Source organism: Rhinoderma darwinii, chromosome 1 (genome assembly GCF_050947455.1).
Source record: "Rhinoderma darwinii isolate aRhiDar2 chromosome 1, aRhiDar2.hap1, whole genome shotgun sequence".
In the NCBI taxonomy this organism is placed as follows: Eukaryota; Metazoa; Chordata; class Amphibia; order Anura; family Rhinodermatidae; genus Rhinoderma; species Rhinoderma darwinii.
The window spans coordinates 451,540,155-451,568,068 of NC_134687.1; the positions used below are offsets into that span (position 1 = coordinate 451,540,155).

Consider the following 27,914-nt stretch of genomic DNA (forward strand, 5'->3'; position numbering starts at 1 on the left):
TTTGTTGTGTATTCCTAGTCTGTCTTGCATATGGCCCCCTAGTGTTTCCTTGCTCCCAGTGTTTCTGTTCCTGTATCCTATTACTTGTATCCTGATCTAGTGCCGTGCTGCATTGTACACCACGCCTGTTCTGCTTCTCCACACCTGACGTCCACCTGCTGCCAAGTTCCTGCCAAGCCTGCCTTGCTACTGTCCGAGCAGCCACAGGTACCCTATACGAACTATAGACTTTGACCTGCGTCCTGTTGGCCAGCTGCCTCACCGCCGAGACGGTACCGCCCAGTGGGTCCACAGACCCTTCATGACACTGAGTATTTGTTCTGGTGTTGTATATATGTAGTGAGCTTAGTTCTGGTGCTGTATTTATGTACTGACCTTGGTTGTGGTATTGTATATATTTCAGAGCTTGGTTTTGGAACTGTAATTATGTAGTATATATTTATAATAACAAAATTGCAGGGCAGATCGACTTGTTTTCAATTCATTGTATATTTAATGGGAACCTGTTCGTTAGTTTTCAACCCTTGAACCACCACCATGCACCAGGCACGATCTGACAATATTTCCAAACATTCCCTTGTATGTTTTTTTCAGATGCAGCAAAATCTATAAAATCAACATTAAAATGGCACACACTATATGCTAATTACTCATGAAAGGGTCATGGGGCAGTGCCGCTATTCGGAAGAGTCACACAGTCCTACCTCCAAACCCACTTTTCCATGCTTGATTGGCATCTCCCTGGTTGTTATACATCACTACTGTAACGTCTATGGCCGCGGCCCGTCGTTCTGACTTACCCTCTGACGGCAGCGGCCATGGACGTGTGAATTGAAAATAAGCAGCTATTCCAGCATTGATTTTCACGTTATAAATTTACGCCGTTTACTATGCAGCATAAATTCTATGGGTCTGCACGATTAAGGGGATACCAAATATGTAAAGGTTTTATATGTTTTCCTACGTTTGCCCAATAAAAACACTTTTAGAAAAAAAATACCTTTTTGTATCGCCGCATTCCAAGAGCCGTAAGTTTTTTATTTTTCCGTCAATGTGGCCGTATGTTGGCTTGATTTTTGCGGGCCAAGGTGTAGTTTTCATTAGTACTAGTTTTATTTTATTTTGACTGTAATAATTTTTTTTTTCACAAAATTTATTTAACTGCTTTACTTTTTTTTTTCTAGTCCCACCAGGGAACTTTACTATGCGATCTGCTAAGTATACTTAGCATACCAAAAAATTATTGCCTGTCAGTGTAAAACTGACAGGCAATCTATTAGGCCATGCCGGAGGCATTTGCTGAAGGCAGACCTGGGGGCCTTTGTTAGGCCCCCGGCTGCCATGGAAACCCGACGGCGCCCCGCGATTTCATTGCGGGGGCGCCGATGGGGTGAAAGAGGGAGCTCCCTACCTCTGTCAAACACATTAGATGTTGCTGTCGCTATTGACAGCGGCATTTAATGGGTTAAACTGCCGGAATCGGAGCGCGCTTCGATTCCGGCAGTTGCGGCAGGAGCCAGGCTGTGTATAACAGCTGTGCTCCTGCCGCTGATCGCGTGTGTACACTAGCAGTACCCACGCGATCAGAGGACGGATATATCCATCCTTTTGCGGGAACTATCTCCTGCACAGGATGGATATATCCGTCCTTCGTCGTAAAGGGGTTAAAAAAATTAAATGTAATTGCATGAATGCAAAAGATTTCATGACACAATTGAAAGTTATTCTGACTTGTCTATTGGAACTAAATTACGATAAAGATCTACTGGAGATAGCTTGGGTAGAGGTACATGATGATAGTGGGAGTGAATAGAACAATATTATTGATCAAGGCAAAAACTCAGGATTCAATTTCGATCCTCTTTCTTTACTTATTTTTCCTCTGACTCATATCATTTAAAAATATATTATGAAGAAAAAACTGGTATATATTGAGAAATGACCCTATTATAGAACAAGTTCTCCCAAAAAATCCCCAGGTTAATTACCTTAGGACAAGTAATATTAAAGACATAGTGACCCACAGTTATATTAAATCTAGTTCTAATTCCATATAATAAAATGGAGGCTTCTTTCCATGACTAAGATGTGAGGCATGCAGGGAGGTAGGCAGGGGCGTAGCTAAAGGCTGATGGACCCTGGTGCAAGAATTCAACTTGGGGCCCCCTACCCCTCCCCAAGCAGACTCTGTTCGCGCCTATACGCAGTCGCCTTGCCCAACGGCAGGACCAAAATCTTATTAGGGGAATACATTATAATAATAATAATAATAATAATAATAATAGTGATAACATAGTAGTAAATAATGTATTTTTTTTATTGAAAAATAAAAGAATCTGAAGATAAAAATGTAGAGGCCCGGGTACTGGGAGGACACACTGTGGCAGACCTATAAGCAGGAAAAATAGCTGCCCCCACACAGTAGAATGTCCCACATAGCTGCCCCCACAGAATATAATGGCCCACATAGCTGCCCCCACACAGTATAATGCCAGCCATAGCTGCCCCCATACAGTATAATGCAAGCCATAGCTGCCCTCACACAGTATAATGCCAGCCATAGCTGCCTGCACACAGTATAATGCCAGCCATAGCTGCCCCCACACAGTATAATGTCACCATAGCTGCCCCCACACAGTATAATGCCAGCCATAGCTGCCCCCACAGTTTAATGCCATCCATAGCTGCCTCCACACAGTATAATGCCAGCCATAGCTGCCCCCCACAGTATAATGCCAGCCATAGCTGCCCCCACACAGTATAATGCCAGCCATAGCTGCCCCCACAGTATAATGCACTCCCATAGCAGACAGCCCCCCTGTATAATGCTCCCCATAGCTGCCCCCACAGTATAATGCACGCCCATAGCCGACAGCCCCCTCCCAAACCCAGTATAATGCCCCACATGTGTCGAATAGAAAACTATTTACCTAGCCCCGTTCCCCCGACAGGTGGAGATCGTTCTCATCCACTGTGCTGTGAGTGACTCGGTGCAGCCAGGCGTGATGACGTCACTACATTGCGCCTGGCTGCGGCGTTCATGGCTCACGGCACAGTGAATTCTGGAGCAAGGGTCCGTCAGCTCCTTGATCCAGCATTGAATTCAATTGTATCCAATTGTATCTGTGTCCTGACGACACAGATACAGTTGGAACTGGAACCTCGTTTAGTGGCTCACGACCCCCCGGAGGTCTGCACACGACGCCCCCAGGGAGTCCCCAGGGAGTCCCCAGGGAGTCTTGACTCACAGTTTGTAATATATTGTATTGTGCTGTCCTCTCTCCACCGCAAACACAGACAGCACGATACAATACATTACATTACACTATACATCACATTACATTACATTACACTACACTACGGGCCGCCTCACCAGGTCTTGTTGTTTTCTGAGGAGTCGGATGATCGGCTCCAACTTCCAGTGCATCCAGGCTCTCTTCCTCCGTCCGCACCACGCTGCGTTCTCTTCCTGTATACCTGGAATGCCCCTCTCTTGATGTCACATGGTACACTGAGTGTACCATGTGATCGTGATGTCATGTGATGGCCTTGCCTAGTGCCGGAGTCACCGCAAGTAAAAGTTAAAAAAATCTATTCTGCAGTTAGCGCCGGTTGGCATCGGGGGGCCCGTTTTGACACCTATGGGTCTAAATAAACACTTTGACTTAACCCCTTAAAGAGGCTCTGTCACCAGATTTTGCAACCCCTATCTGCTATTGCAGCAGATAGGCGCTGCAATGTAGATTACAGTAACGTTTTTAATTTTAAAAAACGAGCATTTTTGGCCAAGTTATGGCCATTTTTGTATTTATGCAAATGAGGCTTGCAAAAGTACAACTGGGCGTGTTGAAAAGTAAAAGTACAACTGGGCGTGTATTATGTGCGTACATCGGGGCGTGTTTACTACTTTTACTAGCTGGGCGTTCTGATGAGAAGTATCATCCACTTCTCTTCAGAACGCCCAGCTTCTGGCAGTGCAGATCTGTGACGTCACTCACAGGTCCTGCATCGTGTCGGCTACATCGGCACCAGAGGCTACAGTTGATTCTGCAGCAGCATCAGCGTTTGCAGGTAAGTAGCTACATCGATTTACCTGCAAACGCCGATGATGCTGCAGAATTATCTGTAGCCTCTGGTGCCGGCTCGTCTGACACGATGCAGGACCTGGGGAAGTGACGTCACAGCGTGATCTCTCGAGAACTTGGCTGTGTCTGTGCACTGCCAGAAGCTGGGCGTTCTGAAGAGAAGTGGATGATACTTCTCGTCAGAACGCCCAGCTAGTAAAAGTAGTAAACACGCCCCGATGTACGCACATAATACACGCCCAGTTGTACTTTTACTTTTCGACACGCCCAGTTGTACTTTTGCAAGCCTCATTTGCATAAATACAAAAATGGCCATAACTTGGCCAAAAATGCTCGTTTTTTAAAAATAAAAACGTTACTGTAATCTACATTGCAGCGCCTATCTGCTGCAATAGCAGATAGGGGTTGCAAAATCTGGTGACAGAGCCTCTTTAAAGTTCAAGCCATTTTTTGTTTTTTCATTTTTGGTTTTCACTCCCCACCTTTTAAAACCCATAACTTTTTTATTTTTACGTCAATAGAGTGGTGTGAAGGCTTATTTTTTTGCGGGAAGGGTTGTAGTTTTTATTAGCACAATTTAAAGTACCATATAATGTACTGGGAAACTGAAAAAAATTTCTTTGTGGGGTTGAATTGGAAAAACTTGCGATTTCGCCATGGTTTTGGGTATCGTTTTTACGGCTTTCACAGCGATACCAAATTTATATAGTTTTTTTTAAATGTTTTACTACTTTTACAAAGAAAAACCTATTTGTTTTGTGTCGCTATATTCTGATAGCCAAACTTTTTTATTTTTTTGTCGATTGAGCAGTGATGTCTTAGTTTTTGTGGGATAAGCTGTAATTTTTATTGGTGCAATTTTTTAGTACATACCAGTTTTTTATCACTTTTTATTACATTTTTTGGAGCGCTAAGGTGACCAAAAAAACAGCGTTTTAATTTATTTTTTTTACGGCGCTCACCGTGTGAGATAAATAATGTTACATTGTAATAGTTCGGACTTTTACGGACGCGGTAATACAAATTTAGTTTTTTTACGTTACATTAGAGGAAAAATGGGAAAAGGTTTGTTTTTAACTTTTAATATTTTTTTTTTCCACTACTGAAAACTTAATTTAACTTTTTTACACTTCTTTACACTTGTTATGAGTCCCTCTAGGGGATTAGTATGGCAGGGATAAGGGAAAAAGGGCAATTTTTTATTTTATTATTCTAAACGATGTGGTGAAGGACCTGCAGCCGGAAGTGTAAACACAGTGTGATCTTGCGATTGAAGATGAGATTACGCTGTGCAGGGAAGGGGGGTAGCTGTATGATGCTGTATGACAGCATCATACAGACAACAAAGACACGGCCCATAAAGAAAGAGCAGCATTACCACCCTTTTGGCTGGTATAGCCTAATCTGCATATTAAGAAAATAAAAATATTTTTGGGAAACAATTTTTACTAGCATCATCAGTGTTAGGGTATGTTCACACGGCGGGGGTCCGTAACGGCTGAAATTACGGGGATGTTTCAGCCTGAAAACATCCCCGTAATTTCAGCCGTACCGGCATGTGCAGGCGCTTGAACGCCGCGTCAATTACGGCCGTAATTAGCGCTGCTATTCATTGGAGTCAATGAATAGCGGCTCCAATTACGGCCAAAGAAGTGACAGGTCACTTCTTTGACGCGGGCGTCTAGTTACGCGCCGTCATTTGACAGCGGCGCGTAAATATACGCCTCGTGTGAACAGACAAACGTCTGCCCATTGCTTTCAATGGGCAGATGTTTGTCAGCGCTATTGAGGCGCTATTTTCAGACGTAATTCGGGGCCAAAACGCCCGAATTACGTCCGTAAATAGGCCGTGTGAACATACCCTTACAGCGCCTATAAGATTAGGTAAGAGATTAGCCATTGCAAAACTAGTGACAGATCCTGTAATGGCAGGAGGAAGGTGAAGGGAAAGTGAGCCCTAATCTACCCACCGCCCTGTCCCTGCCTACTTGCAACGACCCGCCCTAGGCGACGGGGTACAACTGGGCGGCGGTCCCTACACTGTCTAAGTGCACGGGAGAACAAACAGGGAACACGCAAGGGAAGGGGCAGTAGCCCACGGAACGCCGCAAGGAAACGGAGCGGTGAATGAGTAGTCAGGACCAGGATGAAGTGGAGTATACCAACGTGAGCACGGAGAAGGAAGCAAGCCAGGGGCAAAGCGAAGCAGGTTAAGCGGAAATGCAGCAAGGCAGAAGCACGGCAGAAGCAGGCTGGAGCAAGCAGCAGTGGGGCCAGGAATCCAGAAGAATTACAAGCACTGAGGAAGAGAACACGGCAGGTAATAAAGGACAGGGGCGGAGCTAACTCCGACTGACCAGGCCGCGATAGGCTCTCCCACTCCTGAGAATGGCCCACCCTGGTTGGTGGGAGACGGTGTCAGTCTAACAGGTCTGGCCTCAGGTGTGGATTGATTAATCCCAGGAGTAGACCTAGACGTAGTACCTGGCAGATCCCTAACAGTACTCCCCCTTTTATGAGGGGCCACCGGACCCTTACTAAGAGGACCCGGTTTAGTAGGGAAGAGAAGGTGGAACCTCCTGATCAATACCCCAGCGTGAACATCACGGGCAGGTACCCAAGTCCTCTCCTCCGGCCCGTATCCTCTCCAATGGACCAGGTACTGGAGGGAGCCCTGGACAATCCTACTGTCCATAATCTTGGCCACCTCGAATTCCACCCCCTCAGGGGTGAGAACGGGAATAGAAGGTTTCCTCGAGGGGGACCAGGACGGGGAGCAGCGTTTAAGGAGGGAGGCATGGAAGACGTCATGTATGCGAAAGGATGGGGGCAGCTCCAGACGGAAGGATACAGGGTTGAGGACTTCAATGACCTTATAAGGTCCAATAAATCGGGGAGCAAACTTCCTGGACGGGACCTTAAGGCGCAAGTTCCTGGACGACAACCAGACCAAATCCCCGACGACAAACCGGGGGTTAGCAGAACGTCTACTATCAGCCTGAATCTTTTGTGCGCTCTGGGACGCCTCTAGGTTCTTCTGAACCTGGGCCAAGACTGTGCACAGTTCCCGATGAACATGCTCTACCTCAGGATTATTGGAACAACCAGGGGAAACGGAGGAGAACCGTGGATTAAACCCGAAATTACAGAAAAACGGGGAGACCCCTGACGAGTTACTGACCCGGTTATTCAGGGAAAATTCAGCAAGGGGAAGGAATGAGACCCAATCGAATTGACAGTCAGAGATGAAACACCTTAAATATTATTCCAGGGATTGGTTAGTCCTTTCCGTTTGGCCATTAGTTTCGGGATGGAAGGCGGAGGAGAAGGACAGATCAATCTCCAACTTTTTACAAAAAGCTCTCCAAAATAAGGAAACAAATTGTACCCCTCTGTCAGAAACGATATTGACTGGGGCCCCATGGAGACGCAGGATGTGTTTCACAAACAAAGAAGCTAACGTCTTGGCGTTAGGTAGCTTCTTAAGGGGCACAAAGTGGCCCATCTTGCTGAAGCGGTCTACTACCACCCACACCACCGACTTGCCCTGAGATGGGGGAAAATCGGTGATAAAATCCATGGAGATATGGGTCCAAGGTCTCTGGGGAATGGGCAAGGAACGTAGTAGGCCCGCAGGTCGGGACCTAGGGGTTTTGGACCTAGCGCAAACCTCACAAGCGGCGACGTAAGCCCTAATGTCTTTAGGCAACCCAGGCCACCAATAGTTTCTGGTAATGAGGTGTTTGGTGCCCAAGATGCCAGGATGACCAGATAGAGCGGAGTCATGGTTTTCCCTGAGTACCCTTAGCCGGTATTGCAGGGGAACAAACAATTTGTCCCCAGGGACGTTCCCGGGAGCTGAACCCTAATCAGCCGCAATATCAGAAGCTAAATCAGAATCCGTGGCAGAAACGATTATACCAGGGGGTAAAATACAAGCAGGATCCTTCTCGGAAGGAGGATTGGCCATGAAACTACGTGACAGAGCATCAGCCTTAATATTCTTGGACCCAGCCCTATAGGTAACCAAGAAATTAAATCTGGTAAAGAATAGTGCCCACCGAGCTTGTCTAGGATTAAGCCTCCGGGCCGATTCTAGGAAAACCAGATTCTTGTGATCCGTAAGGACCGTTACCTGGTGTCTGGCCCCCTCCAGGAAGTGCCGCCACTCTTCAAAAGCCCATTTAATGGCTAGAAGTTCGCGGTTGCCAATATCATAGTTACTCTCCGTGGGCGAAAACTTCCTAGAGAAGTAAGCACAGGGGCGGAGATGGGTGAGGGAGCTGGTACCCTGGGACAAGACGGCCCCCACTCCCACCTCGGATGCGTCAACCTCCACAATAAATGGCTCCTCTTGGTTGGGCTGAATCAGCACGGGGACCGAGATATAGCACTTCTTGAGGGTCTCAAAGGCCTGGACGGCCTCAGGGGGCCAATGGAGGACATCAGCACCCTTGCGAGTAAGGTCCGTAAGAGGCTTAGCGACGACCGAGAAGTTGGCAATAAATCTCCTGTAATAGTTGGCGAACCCTAAAAAACACTGTAACGCCTTAAGGGAGGCAGGTTGGACCCATTCCGCCACAGCCTGAACCTTGGCAGGGTCCATGCGGAATTCATGAGGAGTAAAGGATTTGCCCTAAAAATGGTATCTCCTGTACCCCAAAGACACATTTTTCAGTCTTAGCAAACAGATTATTCTCCCGAAGGACCAGGAGCACCTTCCTGACATGCTCCACGTGGGAGGACCAGTCCTTGGAAAACACCAGTATGTCATCAAGGTACACAAGAAAATTACCCAGGTAATCTCTCAGGATTTCATTAATAAAATTCTGGAAGACAGCAGGGGCATTACACAACCCAAAGGGCATGACCAGGTATTCGAAATGACCCTCGGGTGTGTTGAACGCAGTTTTCCACTCATCCCCCTCTTTGATGCGGATAAGGTTATATGCCTCCCGTAGATCGAACTTAGAAAACCATTGGGCTCCCTGAACCTGATTAAAAAGATCCGGAATCAAAGGAAGTGGGTACTGGTTCCTTACGGTGACCTTATTCAGGTTACGATAATCAATGCACGGCCTAAGACCACCATCCTTCTTCCCCACGAAGAAGAAGCCAGCACCTACAGGAGAAGTCGAGGGGCGAATGAAACCCTTGGCCAGGCATTCTTGGATATACACCCTCATAGCTTCACGTTCAGGACATGAAAGATTAAATATCCTACCCTTAGGAAGCTTGGCACCAGGCACCAAATCGATGGCGCAATCGTAATCTCTATAGGGGGGCAACACCTCGGTGGCCTCCTTAGAAAACACATCGGCGAAGTCCTGAACAAACTCAGGAAGCGTGTTTACCTCCTCCCGGGGAGAAATAGACTTAACAGAAAGACATGACATAAGACATTCATTACCCCATTTGGTAAGCTCCCCAGTATTCCAATCAAACGTGGGATTATGCAACTGCAACCAGGGAAGACCTAATACCAGATCAGACGATAATCCCTGCATCACCAGTACAGAGCACTGCTCCAAATGCATGGAGCCAACCAGGAGTTCAAAAACAGGAGTATGCTGAGTAAAATAACCATTAGCAAGGGGAGTAGAGTCGATACGTACTACAGGGATAGGATAAGGTAAATCAATAAAAGGCATCTTTAGAGACATAGCAAATTCCACAGACATGATATTAGCAGATGAGCCAGAATCCACGAAAGCACTGCCCGTGGCAGACCGGCCAGCAAACGAGACCTGAAAGGGAAGCAAAATTTTATTGCGTTTCACATTAACGGGAAATACCTGTGCGCCCAAGTGACCTCCCCGATGATCACTTAGGCGCGGAACTTTTCCGGCTTTTTATTCTTGCGCCTGGGACAGGTGTTCAGTAGATGCTTGTCGTCCCCACAGTAGAAGCAGAGACCATTCATTCTGCGAAACTCCCTACGTTGTCGAGGGGACATGGAGGCCCCGAGTTGCATAGGTACCTCCGAGTCCTCCGTGGAGGGGCGAGGGGACGGGACCTCGTGGGGGATCGCAGAAAAGTCAGAGGGGAGCACATTGAAACGTTCAAGCTGACGTTCCCTGAGACGTCGGTCAAGTCGTACTGCTAGGGCCATAGCCTGGTCAAGGGAGTCAGAAGAGGGGTAGCTAACCAGCAGATCCTTCAGGGCGTCAGATAATCCTAACCTAAACTGGCACCTTAGGGCCGGATCGTTCCACCGAGAAGCTACGCACCACTTTCTAAAATCAGAACAGTATTCCTCAACCGGTCTCCTACCCTGACGTAAGGTCACCAGCTGACTCTCGGCTAAAGCAGTCCTGTCAGTCTCGTCGTAAATGAGTCCGAGGGCAGAGAAAAAAACGATCAACAGAGGAAAGTTCAGGGGCGTCAGGAGCCAAGGAGAAGGCCCACTCTTGGGGCCCTTCCTGGAGTCGGAACCTGAGGAGTGGGGTTTTAGGCGGAAATACAGTCTGCAACTCTCGCGGATGGAGAGAAACGTCTTACGGTCCCCTGAGAACCGGTCAGGTAACTTGAGGTCGGGTTCTAGAGGTGAGGTGAGGGGTACTACTAAGGCAGCGTCACCCTGGTCGACCCTCTGGGCCAGGGCCTGGACCTGTAGGGAGAGGCCCTGCATCTGCTGGGTCAGGGTCTCAAGGGGGTCCATGATAGCGTCAGCGTAGGAGAAATGGTAGACTAGGTATGGGCTTGTAATTATGTAATGGCAGGAGGAAGGTGAAGGGAAAGTGAGCCCTAATCTACCCACCGCCCTGTCCCTGCCTACTTGCAACGACCCGCCCTAGGCGACGGGGTACAACTGGGCGGCGGTCCCTACACTGTCTAAGTGCACGGGAGAACAAACAGGGAACACGCAAGGGAAGGGGCAGTAGCCCACGGAACGCCGCGAGGAAACGGAGTGGTGAATGAGTAGTCAGGACCAGGATGAAGTGGAGTATACCAATGTGAGCACGGAGAAGGAAGCAAGCCAGGGGCAAAGCGAAGCAGGTTAAGCGGAACTGCAGCAAGGCAGAAGCACGGCAGAAGCAGGCTGGAGCAAGCAGCAGTGGGGCCAGGAATCCAGAAGAATTACAAGCACTGAGCAAGAGAACACGGCAGGTAATAAAGGACAGGGGGCGGAGCTAACTCCGACTGACCAGGCCGCGATAGGCTCTCCCACTCCTGAGCCTGCCACCCTGGTTGGTGGGAGACGGTGTCAGTCTAACAGGTCTGGCCTCAGGTGTGGATTGATTAATCCCAGGAGTATACCTAGACGTAGTACCTGCCAGATCCCTAACAGATCCTCTTTAAGTGGGTGGGGGGGGGGGTAAGTCTGATCTCCTGGGAAACATGTAGAAGAATTCCTTATACAGTGAAGGAAATAAGTATTTGATCCCTTGCTGATTTTGTAAGTTTGCCCACTGTCAAAGACATGAACAGTCTAGAATTTTTAGGCTAGGTTAATTTTACCAGTGAGAGATAGATTATGTAAAAAAAAAAAAAATCACATTGTCAAAATTATATATATTTATTTGCATTGTGCACAGAGAAATAAGTATTTGATCCCTTTGTCAAACAAGACTCAATACTTGGTGGCAAAACCCTTGTTGGCAAGCACAGCATTTAGACATTTTTAGTAGTTGATGATGAGGTTTGCACACATGTTAGATGGAATTTTGGCCCACTCCTCTTTGCAGATCATCTGTAAATCATTAAGATTTTGAGGCTGTCGCTTGGCAACTCAGATCTTCAGCTCCCTCCATAAGTTTTCGATGGGATTAAGGTCTGGAGACTGGCTAGGCCACTCCATGACCTTAATGTGCTTCTTTTTGAGCCACTCCTTTGTTGCCTTGCCTGTATGTTTCGGGTCATTGTCGTGCTGGAAGACCCAGCCACGAGCCATTTTTAATGTCCTGGTGGAGGGAAGGAGGTTGTCACTCAGGATTTGACGGTACATGGCTCCATCCATTCTCCCATTGATGCGGTGAAGTAGTCCTGTGCCCTTAGCAGAGAAACACCCCCAAAACATAATGTTTCCACCTCCATGCTTGACAGTGGGGACGGTGTTCTTTGGGTCATAGGCAGCATTTCTCTTCCTCCAAAAACGGCGAGTTGAGTTAATGCCAAAGAGCTCAATTTTAGTCTCATCTGACCACAGCACCTTCTCCCAATCACTCTCAGAATCATCCAGATGTTCATTTTCAAACTTCAGACGGGCCTGTACATGTGCCTTCTTGAGCAGGGGGACCTTGCGGGCACTGCAGGATTTTAATCCATTACGGCGTAATGTGTTACCAATGGTTTTCTTGGTGACTGTGGTCCCAGCTGCCTTGAGATCATTAACAAGTTCCCCCCGTGTAGTTTTCGGCTGAGCTCTCACCTTCCTCAGGATCAAGGATACCCCACGAGGTGAGATTTTGCATGGTCCCCAGATCGATGTCGATTGACAGTCATTTTGTATGTCTTCCATTTTCTTACTATTGCACCAACAGTTGTCTCCTTCTCACCCAGCGTCTTACTTATGGTTTTGTAGCCCATTCCAGCCTTGTGCAGGTCTATGATCTTGTCCCTGACATCCTTAGAAAGCTCTTTGGTCTTGCCCATGTTGTAGAGGTTAGAGTCAGACTGATTAATTGAGTCTGTGGACAGGAGTCTTTTATACAGGTGACCATGTAAGACAGCTGTCTTTAATGCAGGCACCAAGTTGATTTGGAGCGTGTAACTGGTCTGGAGGAGGCTGAACTCTTAATGGTTGGTAGGGGATCAAATACTTATTTCTCTGTGCACAATGCAAATAAATATATATAATTTTGACAATGTGATTTTCTTTTTTTTTTTTATATAATCTATCTCTCACTGGTAAAATTAACCTAGCCTAAAAATTCTAGACTGTTCATGACTTTGACAGTGGGCAAACTTACAAAATCAGCAAGGGATCAAATACTTATTTCCTCCACTGTATATTTCTCACAGTTTCGAATGAAGTTTATATAAGACAGGATAAGGTAAAAGGAAATTAGTTGATTAACCCCTTCCCGCACCTTGACGTAACTGCACGTCAAGGTGAGCAGTAACTTTGCGCACCTTGACGTGCACTTACGTCTGTACTTCGACAGTTAACCGCCGCGCGGCACTACACAGCAGCGGCGATTAACTGTGCAGGGTGTCTGACCTGCATTCCATGTTGCCGATCAGTGGTCCATCACAGCTGATTTCAGCAGTTAACCCCTTAGATGTGGCGGTCGATTGTGATCGCCGAATTTAAGGAGTTTAGAGCACATCGGCAGCCCCCACATGAAATCACGGGGGCTAGCGATGGTTGTCATGGCAACCTGAAGCCAGACAATGGCTTCCGGGCTGCCATGTACAAAAGCCTATAAGGACCAGCCAGAGGCTGGTCCTCATAGGCTTCCTGTCAGAGTGACTGTCACATCACAATGGCAGTAAGGGTATGTGCACACGATAACGACAATTACGGCTGAAATTACGGAGCTGTTTTCAGGAGAAAACAGCTCCTGCCTTTCAGACGTAATTGCTCGTACTTGCGTTTTGCGAGGCGTCAATTACGGACGTAATTTGTAGCTGTTCTTCATTGAACTCAATGAAAAACGGCTCAAATTACGTCCCAAGAAGTGTCCTGCACTTCTTTGACGACACTGTTATTTTATGCGCCGTCTTTTGACAGCGACGCGTAAAATTACAGGTCGTCGGCACAGTACTTCGTCAAACCCATTGTAATGAATGGGCAGATGTTTGCCGACGTATTTGAGCCATGTTTTCAGGCGTAATTCGAGGCGTCAAAGGAGTACAAAGATGCCAGACCTGGGGGCCTTCATCAGGCTACCAGGCTTTCATGCCAACCAACGGCACTCCCTAATAGTGCTGCGGGGGGGGGGCGTTGGAATGTTACAGAGGGTCGCCCCCCCCCCCCTCTGTTTTTAGCTATTGACTGCGGCATTTAATGGGTTAAACTAGTGGGATCCCACTCGTTACCCAGAAGAAGTGTCGGCTGTAACACACAGCCGGAACACTCGTTCTATGGAGCGAGCTTAGCCCGTGAGCCTGCTTCATACTCCCCACCCGATGTGCACTGTATATATACGGCAGATGTCGGGAAGGCGTTAAGGAAGGAATTTTCTACATTAATTGTTCTTTTAAGATAAATAATGATGTTTAAAGGGGTATTCCAAATGAAGACATTTATGGCATATCCACAGGATCTCTAGAACCCAGGTCTTTCAGGAGAACAGAGGTCCAAAACATGAACCAATACAGCCTCATCCCAGTCCAAAAGGACAATAGACAAACAAATACAATTTTCTACAATAAAGAAAATGCTGCCATTTTAATCCATGCTTTAGAAATGTCAGCAGCATCCCAGATAAATCACTTAAAAGTTTGTCCAGATTTGGTATTCCATTCTGGTATTTGCATTTTGTCTTGGTTTAAGATGAAGACACAGCCTGTTTTGGCCTTCAGGACACAGCCAATTTTTTCAAATCTGACATGTTTCACTTTATGTGGTAATAACTCCGGAATGCTTTTACCTATCCAAGCGATTCTGAGATTTTTTTCTCGTGACACATTGGACTTTATGTTACTGGCAAAATTTGCTCGATACATTAAGTATTTAATTGTGAAAAACACCAAAATTTAGCGAAAAATTGCAAAAATTTGCATTTTTCTAAATTTATATGTATCAGCTTGTAAGACAGATGGTAATACCACACAAAATTGTTGCTAATTAACATCACCCATATGTCTACTTTAGATTGGCATCGTTTTTTGAACATCCTTTTATTTTTCTATGACATCACAAGGCTTAGAGCTTTAGCAGCAATTTCTCACATTTTCAAGAAAATTTAAAAAGGCTATTTTTACAGGGGCCAGTTCAGTTGTGAAGTGGATTTTAGGGCCTTATCTATTAGAAACCCTCGATAAGTCACCCCATTTTAAAAACTTCACCCCTCAAAGTATTCAAAACAGCATTTAGAAAGTTTCTTAACCCTTTAGATGTTTCACAGGAATTAAGGCAAAGTAGATGTGAAATGTTCAAATTTCTTTTTTTTTTTGCAGAAATTCATTTTTCATCTATTTTTTTTGTAACACAGAAAGTTTTACCAGAGAAACGCAACTCAATATCTATTGCCCAGATTCTGCAGTTTTTAGAAATACCCCACATGTGGCCCTAGTGCACTTATTGACTGAAGCACCGGCCTCGGAACAAAGGAACACCTAGAGGATTTTGGGGCCTCCTTTTTATTAGAAAATATTTTAGGCTCCATGTCGGGTTTGAAAGGCTCTTGCGGCACCAAAACAGTGGAAATACCCCAAAAGTGACACCATTTTGGAAACTATACCCCTTGAGGAAATTATCAAGGGGTATAGTGAGCATTTTGACCCCGCAGGTTTTTTGCAGAAATTATTGGAAGTAGGCCGTGAAAATTAAAATCTACATTCTTTCAAAGAAAATGTAGGTTTAGCTAATTTTTTCTAATTTCCACAAGGACTAAAAGGAGAAAATGCACCACTACTTTTGTAAAGCAATTTCTCCCGAGTAAAACAATACCCCGCATGTGGTCATAAATGGCTTTTTGGACACACGGCGGAGCTTAGAAGGGAAAGAGCGCCATTTGGCTTTTGGAGATCAAATTTAGCAGGAATGGTTTGCGGAGACCACGTCGCATTTGCAAAGCCCCTAAGGGACCAAAACAGTGAAAACACCAAAGAAGTGACTCCATTTAGGAAACTGCACCCCTTGAAGAATCCATCTAGGGGTGTAGCGAGCATTTTGAACCAACAGGGGTTTCATAGATTTTATTAGAATTGGGCAGTGAAGATAAAAAAAATCCTTTTTTTCCAATAAGACATAGCTTTAGCTCAACATTTTTCATTTTCTCAACAAATAAAGGAATAAAAGAACCCCAACATTTGTAAAGCAACTTCTCTGGAGTACGGCAATACCCCATTTGTGGTCATAAACTGCTGTTTGGGCATACGGCAAGGATCAGAAGAGAAGGAGCGCCGTTTGGCTTTTGGAGCACAGATTTTGCTGGATTGGTTTCTTGACACCATGTCACTTTTGCAAAGCTCCTAAGGTACCAGTACAGTGGAAACTCCCCAAAAGTGACTCGATTCACGAAACTACACCCCTAGAGGAATTCATCTAGGGGTGTAGTGAGCATTTTTACCCCACAGGTGTTTCATAGATTTTATTAGAATTGGGCAGTGAAAATAAAAAAAATCCTTTTTCTTCAATAAGACGTAGTTTTAGCTGAAAATGTTTCATATTCTCAACAAATAAATGTAAAAGAGCACCCCAACACTTGTAAAGCAACTTCTCCTGTGTACGGCAATACCACATATGTGGTCATAAACTGCTGTTTAGGCACAGAGTAGGGCACAGAAGGGAAGGAGCGCCATTTGGCTTTTGGAGTACAGATTTTGCTGGATTGGTTTCTGGGCGCTATGTCGCATTTGCAAAGTCCCTGTGGGACCAAAACCGTGGATCCCCCCAGAAGTGACCCCATTTTGGAAACTACACCCCTCAAGGTATTCACCTAGGGGTGTAGTGCGCATATTAACCCCACAGGTGATTGGCAGAAATTGGTGTGCACGTGATGTTGCAGAGTGAAAATGGTTTTTCAATAGATATGCCAATATGTGGCGCCCAGCTTATGCCACTGGAGACACACACCCCAAAAATTGTTAAAAGGGTTCTCCCGGGTATGGCGATGCCATATATGTGGAAGTAAACTGCTGTTTGGGCACACTGTAGGGTTCAGAAGGGAGGTAGCGCAATTTGGCTTTTGGAGCGTGGATTTGTAGTAGTTTTGTTTGGAGTCTTACTGCTGTTTCCGTTTATAATGTGGGGGCACATGTAAGGCGGGCAGAGTATATAAGGGGCATAGTCAGGTGGTATAGTGGGGTAAAAAAAAACAATAAAATAATCCATAGATGTGTGTTACGCTGTGACACAAGCCTTTCTGCACAGGCCGGTGTCGCACTAATAAATGGTCTTTACTTATCCCCCTTTTGGTCCGCACTCCGCACCATTGAAGTTTGGGGAATTTTGCTGGGAAAGTGTTGTCCTGGTATAATACGGGCGCCCTCACTTCCAGCAGATATGTTTGGGCCCTCCCCTTCCTGGATCCCTAATTTTAGGGGCCTTGATAATTCGCCACTTGAAACAGAAGAGACGTTCCCCTCGGGCTGGCACAACTGCATATTTTTATTTCCTGGCTTATTGGTGCCTTGACTAATTTTATTTTTTCATAGGACGTAGTGGTATGAGGGCTGTTTTTTTTTGTGTAACAAGCTGTAGTTTTTATTGGTACCATTTTGGGGTACATGCGACTTTTTGATCACTTGTTATCCTTTTTTTTGGGAGGCAAGGTGACCAAAAAACAGCAATTCTGGCATATTTTTTTAGTTCTTTTTATACAGCGTTCACCATGCGTTATAAATTACATGTTACCTTTATTCTGCAGGTCAGTCCAATTCCGGTGATACCTAATTTATAGCACTTTTTATGTTTTACAACTTTTTGCACAATAAAATTACTTTTGTAAAGAGAATGGATTTTTTCTGTCGCCAAGTTGTGAGAGCCATAACGGTTTTCATTTTTTCGTTGACGGAGCTATATGAGGGCTTGTTTTTAGCGAGACGAGTTATAGTTTTTATAGGTACCATTTTTAGGTACATGCGACTTTTTGATCACTTTTTATTTCAATTTTTGGAAGACAAAGTGACCAAAAAATAGCAATTATGTCAGTATTTTTTATTTATTTTTTTACGGCGTTCACTGTGCGGAATAAATAACATAATATTTTTATAGATCAGGTCGTTACGGTCGCAGCGATACCAAATATGTATGGCTTTATTATTTTTTTTAATAATAAATGACTTGATAAGGGAAAAAGGGTGATTGTGTTTTGTGTTATTATTTGAAACTTTTATTGTATTTTTGACAACTTTTATTTTTACTTTTTTTACACTTTTTTTTACACTTTTCTTTAGTCCCACTAGGCGACTTGAAGGTCCAACTGTTTGTTTGATGTTCTAATACATTGCACTACCTATGTAGTGCAATGTATTAGAACTGTCAGTTGTTCACTGACAGCAAGCCGATCAGGCCCCGCCTCTGGGCAGGGCCTAATCGGCTTACGTAATGGCAGACAGGAGTCCATTGTTAGGGCTCCTGTTGCCATGGTAGCAGTCGCCAGCCTTGCCATCGCGTGGCAAGGCTGCCGATTTGCTACAAACCTCTAGGATGCAGCGATCACAATGGATCGCTACATCGAAGGGGTTAATGCCAGGAATCGGAGCTAGCTCCAGTTCCTGGCGATAGATCGGGGTGTCCGCTGTAACATACAGCGGACACCCACTGCTGATGACGCCGGCTCAGCTTCTGAGCCGGAAGCTGAGCCGGCGCCATCTTGCCGATTGTAGTGGAAGCCTCCTGGGCCCCGCCGACGACGGGGCATAGGAGGATTCCGTTGCTGGCGGACCGGGAGGTAAGCATTAGCCCTCCGATCGCCTTTGCAGCCATCGGCAACCCAGCGATCACGTTGCTGGGGTGCCGATGGCTATAAACTCCTCACATGCTGCGATCTCTATTGAACGCAGCATGTGAGGGGTTAATCGGTCGGATCGGAGGCTAGCTCCGGTCCTGGCCGATACCTCAGGGTGCCAGCTGTAACATACAGCTGTCACCCGGCGGTGATGTCGCTGGCTCAGCTCCTGATCCAGCTTCATCTCCATGACGTACAGTTACGTGGAGATGCGGGAACAGGCCATCTCCCATGACGTAACTGTACGTGAAATTGCGGGAAGGGGTTAAGAGAAAGCGGACATTGGCATATCCAGCCAAAGGCCTACAATGTGTAATGAAAAGTATGGTCATGCAATATACAAGAGTTGTCATTACCAGGCAGACTTTAATGATTTGTACAGTGGAATCTCCAAGCTTCATGTTTTAATATGGACATATTCTGTAGGAGAAAATGTACTTTCATCAACAAAACAAATGCTAAACTTCTTAAAAATTGCTGACCATGTTATGCATATGACTGCTCTGCTAGTAGTGCAGAACTCCTGCCTCTGTCAGCACGAACTGTCACTTCACCATACATGAAAATGTTACGTATGTGATGTTGAGTAAAGCTCTACATGGAAACTATGAAGAGTGGGCTAATCTGTGCTGTTTTGTCTAGAACTACTGTTGTATGGATTATTAATAACCAAATTGGAAAGCTGTTACTATAATGTAGTTAAAAAAAACTAAAGGATGGAGTGATTTTTGGCAAGATTTAGTCACCTAGTGAGGTAAGCATCATTGTTAAAATTGTATTCTTTATTATGATTATGAAATATGAAGAATTCTTTATTATAGCTATCTAGATAAACATATATTAATTTCTGTGACTTCCTGATCTATTATGTCACTTCTACCAATTCCTATCTCTAACGCAGTCTTTCGATTATAACTATTATGGTAATTAGCAAGATTCTTACTCTAACTCATGGTATCTAGAGTTGGTTTGGCAGATGGGGCACAATTTTGTGTAATGAAAATCAAAGAAATTATAAAATATAGAATATGTAAGGTAAAGAGGAAAGGACACAGGAAAACACCTGTGGTGTAGCTACTTAACATGGAGCACTTCCATACCAAACTTCTAAAATATAAACTCCAACAATGACTACAAACTGTATACAATATGCCAAAGTAATTGAGTATAAGGCCTCAGGCACACGAGTGTATTGCAGATTCATACAGCCCCATAGACTTCTGTCGGATTCATATTGATTCAGACGATTGTGGAGTGCTCCATCGGACTCTATATTATGGTGCAGTCTCTGACTTCTAGAGGAGAATACTTCCATAAAACGATGTTGTATACAGAGGAATATACATAAAGTAACTACGGGTCTGTAGTTACAGTTTTGCTGTGTGCATGAGGTCTAAAGAAATGTTACTTTAACCTCTAGATTGGTTTAAATATTTACATATATATATATATATATATATATATATATATATATATATATATATATATATATATAGACAATTGGAGCTGCAGAATGAGAGAGCCTTCTCAGGCGGGTGCTGGCTTCAAGGTAAATTACTGCTCCACCTTCTTTACATAAATACCACAGATGGAAGCAGCGCTTCAAGGATATTAATCAATAAAACTTATTTTATTCACCCAGTGTTCAAAATAGCTGAACATTGCACCCTCTCAATGAGGTAATTCTCAAAAGTGCTACTTCCATCTGTGGTATACATATATATATACACAGTACAGTGCAAAAGTTTAAGACAGTTGTGGAAAGTGCAAAGTAAGAATGCTTTCAAAAATAGAAGTGTTAATAGTTGTTGTTTTTTTTATCAATTACCAAAATGCAAAGTAAATGAACAGAAGAGATATCTAAATCAAATCAATATTTGGTGTGACCCCTCTTTGCCTTCAAAACAGCATTGATTCTTCTAGGTACACTTGCATACCGTTTTTGAAGGAACTCAGCAGGGAGGTTGTTCCAAACATCTTGGAGAACTAACCACAGGTGGTCACACCAAATACTGATTTCATTTAGATGTCTCTTCTGTTCATTCATTTTGTATTTTGTTAATTATTTTTTAAAAAAAAGCTATTAGCGCTTCTATTTTTGAAAGCATTCTTACAGTGCAGAATTTTTCCACAACTACCTTCAACTTTTGCACAGTACTGTAGATAGTTAGATAGTTGATAGATCATAAATAATATACTTTAGATAGCTGTTGGCTGACAGCTATTTCTTCCAATTCGATCATAAAGATGCACGCATGGCGAAGCGTGCATGTTTATTTCAATAGTGAGAGGGGAATCAGCTTATCTCTCGAATGGAACATAAGACCATGCATGTTAAAATCCGCCCCCGCCCCCGCCCCCCCCCCCCCCCCCCATCAGCCCTGGGGGCAAATCAGAAGATGAATGTGTCCAAAACGAGAACCACTATGTAGTGAATATGGTCCTCCTCATTCAAGTCACATTATGGCAAAAGCACACTCTTTTGGTGTATATTTGGATAATGATAGTCTTTGGGCGCTTTGGCATATACTTTTAGAGTATGCCAAACGTAGGGCCCCAATCACAGTATGAACGGTGCCTTATTTAGGTACTTTAATTATATTTTCTATCATATATTGCATTATGTAATGATTGTTAGTCCATTTAAATAATTTTAATACATTACTCAGACCATGTAGTCATTAACTTAATTAAAGGGTTTTTCCCATAACACACATTCATGGCATATCATTTAGAGATGCATGATGCCTAGAATGTTTATGTCCTATCTCCCCTTGATCCCTACAACTAGATTAGGATTATATCCTATTTTAGTTGGAGTTCTATCCTATAAATCTACTACTATAGAACAGATCTATCAAACATTACATACATGTTTTCTTGTAGATCCAATGGCCGCTTGCTTGATGTCTGGTTATTAATACTAGAAATTTTATCAGATTATATTAAAGAATACTTAGATACTAATGGTATTGCTCATAGAGACAAAACAGACAGTATACCTACACATGTACTGCTGCATATGTTGTTGTGAGCCTAGACATGGTTTTTGAATTGGGCTGTATTACAGTGTGTATATTTTCGGAGATGGGACCGAGCTAGTCGTTAATTGTAAGTAACTTTATATTGTACTTTCATTGCCACATGTGCTCTGCAATTCTTTGTCCCCATTAGCATATATTCATATATATCCTATTTTGTGTTGGAAATTATTATTATTTTTGCTTTTATTAAAAATGGTAAGTCTCAAACAAAAAGAATATTAAAAATCTAAGAAAGCTGAATATAAAAAGATAGTGAATTCTTAATTTTTAACACCCAGAATGAAGTATTAGAATATTATGTAGTAAAGGATAGCATATTATTTAAACACTGTGACCAAAATTAAAATAAAATATCTTGTTTTTCTTATATCTCCCCCTTGTTTCTGTGAGGTCATAGCTACTACAATGAGGGAATTCTTACAGAATATCTATATATATTTAGATGCGTAACACTTTTTAAATAATACATTTTTAGATTTTTAGGAATGTTATTCTTCTTAAAAAATGTATTGTGTTATAAGTCATAATGAAAGAGTATACAATAACCAAAATATTAAGAATTCATGAGCAATTGAGTTTATGCAAAATATATGGCTTATAATTTTCCTTCAAGACCTAGAAGAGTTACAATTGACTGTTTTTATTAAGAAAAATTTCAATCATGTATAATTACAAGAAAATTTGTTATTACTAAGTATGATACTATATTAAAGATTTTGCTTTATGATCTTTATGATTTTTTAAGCATCTGTTTCAAACTCATTTTATGTTACTATTTTCTATTTTTTTGTCAACATATCAAACTGCATATACATTTTTAAGAATCAGTTCAATAATGAACATATTTAATTTAATGTTGTATTGAATTTAAAGTATGAAACTAATCTATAATTTTATTTAAGTATCAACACTATTCAGTTTATCTTTGCATATTCATATACCATATTAAGAGTGATTATGACAGGAAGAAAAATAATTTACATGTAAAATGTGCATAATCTAATTGTTAATTTTCCCTCACTCAATTTTTGTTTTTACCTTTCAGCCGGTGAAGTGAAGGCTCCTTCTGTATTTATGTACCAGCCTTCTAATGATGAGTTAAAAACCGATAAGGCAACTATTGTCTGCACTATGAGTGATTTCACTCCAAGAATTGCGTCAGTGGAATGGACGGTGGATGGGTCAAAGTGGACAACTGGTATATATTCCTCACCAATCAGCAAACAGGCTGATAGCACGTACATGGGGAGCAGTTTCCTCAGTTTGGCCTCCTCTGAATACACCAAACATGATCTTTACTCCTGTAAAGTGACACATCAAGGGAAAGAGATTATCCAGACCCTGAAGAGATCAGAATGTTCTTAATATTTACTGTATCTAAATCTGTGTGGCCGAAGTAATAATGTATTTTACACTTGCTAAATGGACCATAAATACAATTTTACAAAACTGTATTATTGTACTCTAGCATTTCTTTTCATATGTTACTGTTAGAATTCTAGTAGCAATTTTTCTCTTACTATTGACCTTTAAGAGAGTCTTTTTCCTTTTTTTCTGTATAAACTTTTTAATAAAATGATTAAATCTTTATTCAGTGTCTGTAGTTGTTTACATTGAAAAATACTGTAGAACTGGGGGCAGGATATACTTGCATTTTATAAATTTTATTGCTAATTTTGAAAGCCCAATAATTAAACCATGTGGCACAATACAGATAATGCCTGATATTGAATACTGAGGCAAACATCCAATGCATCAAATCATGGAATATAAAATCTCAAATTCATTTATATAAGTCGTTTATGTACCCACATATATGCTCTAGTTCCTTTATCATGTATTAATATATGTTGTTAACATATTTAGATGTCAAAATAATTACAAGAGATTAGAACATTAACCACAGTATTTAGGACATTGTCCATTAAGATCTCCATCATTTCCTCTTAGACAAAGAATAAACTTTACTGTATAGTTTTATACTTCATTTTACAATACACAAAAAAATAAAATGTATGATACATTAACTAGTGTTCTGAAATATTGTAAATATTGGAAGAGATCAGTCATTGCTACGTCAGTGTATCATGTCATCCAGTGCAGTGGCCTTTAATACATGGAGTTGAACTTAAAGTTGGAAATACATGAAACCACTGTATTATCATTCCCACACTTACAAAACCTGGAAAAATACATTACAGCTAAGTTATGTTCACAGAAAACTAAATGTTTACGGTCCAATTCACCTACAGGTATTAGTGAAAGCAACGACTCTCCTCTTTTACTGGGATCCATTCCTAGTTGTGGTTGTAAAAATCTGAGGCAAAATACAAAGCAGAAACTGGGCCTAAATGTTCAATAAACTACATCCAAAGGTCAATTACTATAGAAAGAAAGGGGTAAAAATATTGATTATAATTTTGCAGAATATTTTGGTACTATATAGGCAACACTATCAAAATAATTATTTCTAAAAACGGGCACCGAGTTGACAATTGAATATAAATAATGACCATATATGCCATACGTTCTGAAACTAACAGTATTTAAGAAAAATTACATACTAAAATTTGGGATCACAAAATAACACAACATCTGATATATTGCATTATAGTAAATTGGCACACTGATACCTGGAGTGCTGGAATGAGGATACATTGATACATAGTGTCCCATAGAATATAATCACTGATACTTTAATAAAAATCACTAATACTCTAATCACTGATTTAAGTTTACCAATGCCAGACTCAGATCAGATTTGTACTAAACAATAAAATTGAACACCATTGGTCTACAATAAAAGTAAGAAACATATGACATTGTGAACCATTATATAACTTAAGATTTCATCTTGACTTTTCCTATGTTAGGCATTCTCTATGTGACTAGACTTCACAGTTTTTGTACAGGTCTGTAACACTGTGATGGGTATTCGGAGATGGAACCCAACTTACAGCTCTCAGTAAGTACCATATTACCTCCCTCCCAACATTTGTCTCCTTGTTCTTTACTTTCTTTGCTTAATATAGAAATTAACTAGATCTTTTTATTTTATATATATATATATATATATATATATATATATATATATATATATATATATACTGTATTCTGATGTTGCATGAAATTAATAGCATAAGTGAAATCTGCAATGCAGTTCATAAACTTACTTAAGATATTATAATACAAGTGTATTCGTATTTTGTAATATATTTCTTTATATTCATTATCTAATCTTATCCTATCACTTTTTTTTATTATTACTATATTGTATCACATATTTAAAAGTAGCATTGATTTTGGCAATGTGGTAAAATGTATAATCATTGGCTCAACAGGTATAAAATTGTTATTGAGTTTGTTTTTAAGATTTCGAGTTGTTGTTATTATTATACATTGGGTATTCTTGTTGTGCACCTCTTTACACAATGAAAGGAGCATTACTACTTTCAGTGTGATATATTTTGCTGTGTAGTGGATTTAAAATGTAATTATATTTGTAAGAAGTCTAACCTATGAGGAGTAACTTTAATATATGTGTCATATTTCCCATTTATTCTCACAGGGATAACAGATTTTAGTAAATCATAGGTCAACCATTATTAGCGTACATACTTCAATTTTAAAAATATGACTTGTTACAAATGCAGCAGTATACAGAAAAAAATAAAAAAATAAAAAAATATATATATATATATATATATATATATATATAAGCATAACAAGAACAAAGCTTAGTTATTTCAAAGTAATTAAACCATAATATAATTAAAGAGAAACATATCAGATATATTTGTAAGTAACTAGTACAATTACTAATGTAGGTAACTGCGTATACTGTACTGTTCTGTATTTCCTCAATGTTGTCAGCTTTCTCAATGTATCTCTTGTCTCTGTATATCTGCAGTACTTCCTAAAAAGGTTGGTGAATAGACAAGTCACTGTACGTTTAGAATAATAATCTTCTCTAATACACACTGCACTCATGCTCTCGGCCATGCTCTCGGCCATGCTCTGATAAGTTAGTCTGATAGAGACAACTGTAGGCATATACTTTCCAGTCAATATGTATTAATTGTCATACTATATATGGTAAAATGGTGATTTGCTACTATAATTGTTTTATCTATGTATAAATGACAGCTAAAAAAAGGAAAATAATAGAGGAAATAGAAATGTAGAATATATGCAACTCTACTAGCTCAATCTCTTTTTTTATATGTGCAACAGCAGGTGACGTGAAAGCTCCATCTGTGTCCATCTATGGTCCATCAGAGGATGAGTTAAAGACAGATAAGGCCACCATAGTCTGCATTATGGGTGATTTCACTCCAAGAATTGCGTCAGTGGAATGGACGGTGGATGGGTCAAAGTGGACAACTGGAGTTCAGTCCTCACCAGTCAGCAAACAGGCTGATAACCTGTACATGGGGAGCAGTTTCCTCAGTTTGTCCTCCTCTGATTTCACCAAACATGAAGAGTACTCCTGTAAAGTGACACATCAGGGGAAAGAGATTATCCAGACCCTGAAGAGATCAGAATGTTCTTAACAGTCATTGTTCTTTAACTTTGTTACATGTTCACTTTTCTTACTGTCTTCTTTAATAAAAAGTATTAAACAGATGAAACAAAAACAATTGCAATGTATTAGCCACATTCTGTTTTCCTTATGTGTCATGTTATTTCTCTGTATCATCTAATAAAACAATTGTATCTTTATAGAATCTTTCTTGTTATTTGCAAGTAACATAAAGGGATGTGAACATAAAACACATATATATTACTTAACTTAATCCTATCCTCATAAACCCGGTCAGAAACAAATAGTGCATGTTTGCCAGGCAAATGTCACTTTATTCAATTTTAATTGAAATTATGTACATTTCATCATATTGACATTATATATATATATATATATATATATATATATATATATATATATATATATATATATACATATATGTATATAATATACCATATCTTCTTTTATCAAGGCTATTTATTATCAGCATATCATTTACTAAATATACAGTACTTGTGCATCTCACACATTACAATGTATCCCATTCCCAATATTTATTTATTTAGACAATTGTTATCTGGTCTCTATAAGATATACATAATGTCCATATAAAGGGAATACTAGCCGAACATCCAATTTCATTTGAATTATTTATTATTCTGGTTTTGACTATTTATATTAATCAAAGTAGTTGCTATTGATCACATAATAGCAAAGTCAATGGTCACAAGGGTAGAGCTTTATATGTAAGCCCATGAATGGCCATCATGGCCCAACACATAACTGCCTCAAATGATAACCTTATATTGAACCTAAGATTAACATAACCCCTTCTATGGCCGAAATCTTTACACAAACTTACATCAAGCTTCACAAGATAAAGAAATAAATCACAGGTATTATGTCACCTACAATATCACATTTAACTTTATAATGACAATAATATATACATTATTTTTTATGTTACTTAAATAAAAGTACATAGTACTAGTTTAAACTAGTATCTACATGAGCTAAAATCTGAAAAACGCCAACCAAGCACAAGTCAACAGAACCAAAGGGTAATGTGGCCATAGACATTAATGCCCATATATTACATGGTCAGCAACATGGCTCGTGTTTTGTCCAATTTGGTCCAGTACTTTCATGATTGAGCCATACAGTTGGATATGTTATTATGTAAAATGGCCTTCCTATTACATCTGGAAAATAGTCACAAACTACTTTTTGTTCAAGAGAGAACTGGTTAATTTCTAATAATTTTTTTTTTGTGTATAGTGATCATTAAAGGAACAAATAAATCGCAGTATCAGGCCGAATACTTAATATTAGTGTCAGTAGCATAGCTTTAGGGGGTGCAGAGGTAGCAGTCGCACTTAGGCCCAATGGCCCATCTGTCACATAAACAGACACCAGTATTAGAAATGGCCTATGGTAAGTTCAGGGTATTGTAGTAGATTTTGTACTGGTGTCCAGGAGCTTCTAGTTACTCCTCTGCTTAGTGCATTTATTGCCAACAGTCTCGCTTTAGTAATGTGTAATGTGTACTAAGATAAACATGTAATAATAAAATTACTCAGATAACCCATTCCTAAACAGGCGAATAGTATCTGGAGGATACAGTTGATGAGAATGCTGTCAAACATGTTATATAAGATAGTCTATATGTCAAGAATGATCATAAGTGTTCAGCTCA

At 41.4% G+C, this 27,914-nt stretch overlaps 3 protein-coding genes across 3 annotated transcripts in view; all 3 read left to right on the forward strand.

The window, feature by feature from the left end:
- Window positions 1-23,228, forward strand: part of LOC142652482 (immunoglobulin lambda-1 light chain-like) — a 48,526-nt gene extending 25,298 nt beyond the window's left edge. Inside the window, exons 4-5 of the mRNA XM_075828131.1 lie at window positions 21,720-21,760; window positions 22,739-23,228. Of these exons, the coding sequence (XP_075684246.1) occupies window positions 21,720-21,760; window positions 22,739-23,058 (361 nt within the window). The 3' untranslated portion in view covers window positions 23,059-23,228. The remainder of the gene's footprint in view (window positions 1-21,719; window positions 21,761-22,738) is intronic.
- LOC142657142 (immunoglobulin lambda-1 light chain-like) overlaps window positions 1-26,404 on the forward strand; it is a 182,518-nt gene extending 156,114 nt beyond the window's left edge. The window contains exons 3-4 of the mRNA XM_075832194.1: window positions 24,621-24,658; window positions 25,927-26,404. Coding sequence (XP_075688309.1) covers window positions 24,621-24,658; window positions 25,927-26,246 — 358 coding nt within the window. The 3' untranslated portion in view covers window positions 26,247-26,404. The remainder of the gene's footprint in view (window positions 1-24,620; window positions 24,659-25,926) is intronic.
- Window positions 1-27,914, forward strand: part of LOC142657153 (immunoglobulin lambda-1 light chain-like) — a 542,745-nt gene that overhangs the window by 513,229 nt on the left and 1,602 nt on the right. The gene's annotated exons all lie outside the window — the stretch shown is intronic.